This window comes from Chlorocebus sabaeus, chromosome 1 (genome assembly GCF_047675955.1).
Source record: "Chlorocebus sabaeus isolate Y175 chromosome 1, mChlSab1.0.hap1, whole genome shotgun sequence".
NCBI classification, from domain to species: Eukaryota; Metazoa; Chordata; class Mammalia; order Primates; family Cercopithecidae; genus Chlorocebus; species Chlorocebus sabaeus.
Genome location: NC_132904.1, coordinates 102,687,143 through 102,691,500, shown reverse-complemented (window position 1 = coordinate 102,691,500; position 4,358 = coordinate 102,687,143). Strand labels below are relative to the sequence as shown.

At 42.1% G+C, this 4,358-nt stretch overlaps 1 protein-coding gene across 1 annotated transcript; it reads right to left on the bottom strand.

The window, feature by feature from the left end:
- Positions 1-2,967: 2,967 nt before the first annotated feature.
- Positions 2,968-3,522, bottom strand: LOC119619064 (prothymosin alpha-like). Its single transcript, XM_037984326.2, has one exon. The coding sequence runs from the start codon at positions 3,347-3,349 to the stop codon at positions 3,017-3,019; it is 333 nt and encodes a 110-aa protein (XP_037840254.2). The 5' UTR covers positions 3,350-3,522; the 3' UTR covers positions 2,968-3,016.
- Between the last annotated feature and the right edge of the window lie 836 nt (positions 3,523-4,358).

The following is a 4,358-nucleotide window of genomic DNA, read 5'->3' as shown; positions in this document are numbered from 1 at the left end:
GGAAAGAGCGAGATGGAGGGGATTGTTCAGGGTGGTGGGAGATATTGTAGAAAGATGCAAACCTTCTTGGAAGGCTGGGAGGTTTTGCAAAGCTTCGAAAGAGGGTTTGGCTGAAGGCAGCCAAATTATCTTATTTGAAGCCTGAGAGCAAAGGTTAGATAACAAGGGGATGTAAAGGAATTGATCTAGATAAGTTAGTTTACATAGGCCTTGGAAACTGGTCTTTAGTCATCAACGTACAGGACTGCTCTCTGGGTGTGTGTGTGGTGTGGCGGTAAGGAGGCGACCATGTTAATCATCCACAAGTTGTGTTGACTGAAAGCCTTTGTCATTAAATTTGTACTGAATAAATGACTTGTCAAGGCTGCAGCTGCTACACCTTTCTGTGAGTGGCCCGGTCCCCTAGCCCGCTCTTTCACTGGATACCTGTGTCTGAGTACATTTTTTCATCTGTTGCTCCTCCAGGGTCTGCTGGTCAGACCTGACAGTTTTCCAAAAGTAAGACACAGAAATAAATTATTTCTGTGCTAATTTTTTCTGAGCCTCCCAGGTGTACTCTTGCTGGGTACAGCTTCCAGTGGTAGCTCTCATCACTTTTTGGAAGGAGAAATGCCCCACATTTCTCATGTATGTAACTCATACTATGTATGAGTTACAATACATAGTAACTCAGGGCCAATGGCAAATTGCCTGGCCTACTGATAATGGGCCTAAGAGGAAAAAGTCTTGAAGATAGATGTGGGACAAGGAGGTCTGAGACAGATGCATATGGATGAATATGTAGCCCTGCACTGAAAGTATGAAGGTCTTTATATCACATGTTAATGCCTACCAAAGAGAACTGACTGTAGAAGAGGCACTAAATGACCAAGTAGACAAAATGTTTCAATCAGTTGGTATAATCCAACCTCTATTATTGGCAAACCAGTGTTGACACAACAAATACGTCAATAAAGTGGCCATGGCAACAGAGATGGAAATTACTCATAGGCACGACAGCATGATTTCCTGCTTGCCCACTGTGATCTAGTTACTATTGCTGCCTATTGTCCAATCTGCAGGCAAGAGACACCAACAACGAGTACCCAGTATGGCACCATTCCTTAGGGAGACCAACAAACCACTTAGTGGCCCATTCCATGCTTGAAAAAGCTAGTATTTTGTTCCCATAGAAGAATGAGCATCTTCCAGGTAGGAGTTTGTCTTGTCTGTCCTCTGGACCTCATTCAGTGCCAAAATCCAAAGACGTATAGAATGCTTAATACACTGGTATGCCATCCCAGATGACATAACAACAGACCAGGGGACCTACTTTACAGCAAAGGAGGTCCAAGAGTGAGCCCGTGATCATAGGATTCACTGGTTCTATCACATACCTCACCACCCAGAAACTGTCAGCCATCATTGGAACCTCCTGAGAAAAGCATAGCTGCAGTGCCATTTTGGAGGCAATACTTTGCAAGGATTTACATCATCTGCCATATGCAGTATATGCAATGATGCAAAGACCTTCATATCGCTCTGTGTCTTCAAGAGAAAGAATACATAGGTCCAGAGGTGAAGAGCTAAAAACAGAGTTGCCCCACTTCCCTTTATTTCCGGTGGTTTATCGGGGAATTTGAGTTTTTTGGGACTGGCTATGCCCTTAAAAAAAAAAAAATTCAAATTATAGTGATACAATTAGAGAAAGAAATTGCAGAAGCAAACTACTTTTTAAAAATTAAACAATAACAATTGTGCAATCAAGACTCTTTATTATACTATATCAGGTAAACTAAAAGGTAGTTCCTTCCTTCAATGCCAAAACCAGTTGAGGGAGCCAGACGATTTTTCGGTCTCTAATGATTTTCTAAAGATAAAGACACAGAAATAATTTATTTCTGTGTTAAGTTGTTCTGAGCCTCCCATCTCCAAGCAAGCACAGTAGAAGACCACCCCACCACACTGGGGAGTCCATTCATCTTGGAACCATGCTCATATGAGTCCACTATATTTATTCTGATCTTTCTCACATTTGGTCAAGAACTGATGAAACAATACCGTGTTTAACCAGGGTTACATTATAGACCCAAAAAGCTAATGATGCATGTATGTGTGTATATATACAGGTCAATGCATGTCTTAATATGTGTGTGCATACCCATATGTATGTACACTTCTATATTCCTACTCTTCCTCCTCTGTCAAATTACCCCTCCATTGATGACTGCAGAGCTCTCCCACAAACTAGCTATTGCCTCCACTGAAGAGCAGTGTTGAGTTTCTGATTTTTCCGTCTTAAGACCTGTACTGAAATAAACTTATTCTTTTTGTTGTTGTTGTTGTTAGAACAACTCAGCAAAATAAAATTCCTGTTTATTGTTGGACAACATTGTTTCACACATACATCAAACAAGCCAAAAAAAATAAACAGCAACTTCATAGACAAAAAAGGAAAAAAAAGAAACCTTTTATCTTTGGCCTTTTTAACCATCTCATACAAACCAACTACTTATAGTACAGCTAAGTACATACACAAAAAAGTTACTGGAATGCTCAGAATAAGATTGTTTTTCTGTTGTGGTTTTTGCTTTTTTTTACAAGGTTTTTTCCTCCTTTCAGATTATAATGAACATGGTCACACCACAAGTAAAGTCAGAAGTAGGACAGAGAACGCTCCGAAGGCTGGTTTGGTCATCCGAGATCATTAAAAATGGCTGACCCTAACAATATGTACAAAAATATAAAATGTAAATAAAAAATACAAACAAATTTCCTTTTTAAAGTACTTTAAAAAAAAAAAAAAAAGCAGGGCCTTGGAAGTTTTGGTTCCTTTTTCCTCCCCTGTTGCAAATTCTCATGGTTTGGGTTGGGTGGTGGAGAGCGCGTGTCACCTGCGGGTGGCACTGCCCACGGTGGGCGGGCGGGCGGGCCTCTCCACTCCAAGGTGACCACGTTTAGATTCTGAGACGGGAAGTGGAGGGTGAATAGGTCACGGCGGCCTTTTTTTTTAGTTTAACTTTTCCTTTTTTGCTATCTAGTCATCCTCGTCGGTCTTCGGCTTCTTGGTATCAACATCGTCATCCTCATCATCTTCAGCTGCCCGCTTGCCCGTAGCTGACTCAGCTTCCTCATCTTCATCTCCATCCTCTTCCTCACCATCACCACCTTCTTCCTCCTCCTCTTCCTTCCCACCTTCTTCCTCTTCTTCGTCTACCTCGTTGTCAGCCTCTTGCTCCCCATTTTCCTCATTAGCATTCCCGTTAGCAGGGGCGTCTCTTCCATTTTCTGCCTCTTCCACAACCTCCTTCTTCTCCTTTAAGTCCCTGGTGGTGATTTCGGAGCTGGTGTCTACGGCTGCGTCCGACATGCTGGGGCACGCCAGTGATCCGATGCAGGGGATTTAAAAAGAAAGCGAGTTCGGGGACTCTGGCGATAAAACTGCCGGAGTCCGTGGCGGCGGAGGAGGCGCGCGGCGGAGACGGCTGTGGCGAGCAAGGAGGCGGACGAGGAACAATGCAAAGATGGCTTTTCAGAGCAGGCAGTGGGGCAACTTGTTCTCTTAACATGTTTTATAATGACCACTTTTCCTCTTCTGGTTGTTGAATCTGAGAGGCTATATACCATACTGGCTTTGGAGTCAGTCAAACCTGGGTTATTAGCCTAGACTAGATATTTGTTCACCTACAGAATGGGGATCCTGCCTGGGCAACAGATTAAAACCACATCTCTACAAAAAATAAAAAATTAGCCAAGTGTGGCGGCACACATCTGTGGTCCCATTTACTCAGGTGCCTAAGATGGGAGGACTGCTTGAGCCCAGGAGGTCAAAGCTGCAATGAGCTATGTTGGTGTCACTACACTCCAGTCTGGGTGACAGAGTGAGTCCTGTCTCAAAGAAAATAAAATGGGGCTAATACCACCTACCTTTTGGAGTTTGCAGGGGTTTTGATTGGTATATATTGAACACAGTGGAATGAAATGTATGTAGAACCTCTTAGCACAGTGCTTAGTGTGCTGTTAGTGTCAATATGTAGTAGCTAATAATACTGATCCATCCCCTGGTGAGACGTTGGGTCTCCCAACATGATCTGAAGATCAAAAGCTTCAGAAACGTTAGTGCTAAATTTCAAGATAATTCTGGTCACTTCTACACAACTTCGCTTACTTCAATTAAATGATCCTGAAATGTCTTCAACATAGTAATAATTTCAAAATTGAAAGCATAGTACGATGAATGCCCATAAATCTTCTACCTATATTCAAGAATTATCATTCCTATATTCAAGAATTATCATTTGCCACATTTACTTTAGTGTTCTCTCTCCTTCTATATATTTTTCCCTGGTGAAACAATTGAAAGTTTGTAACTATAAACA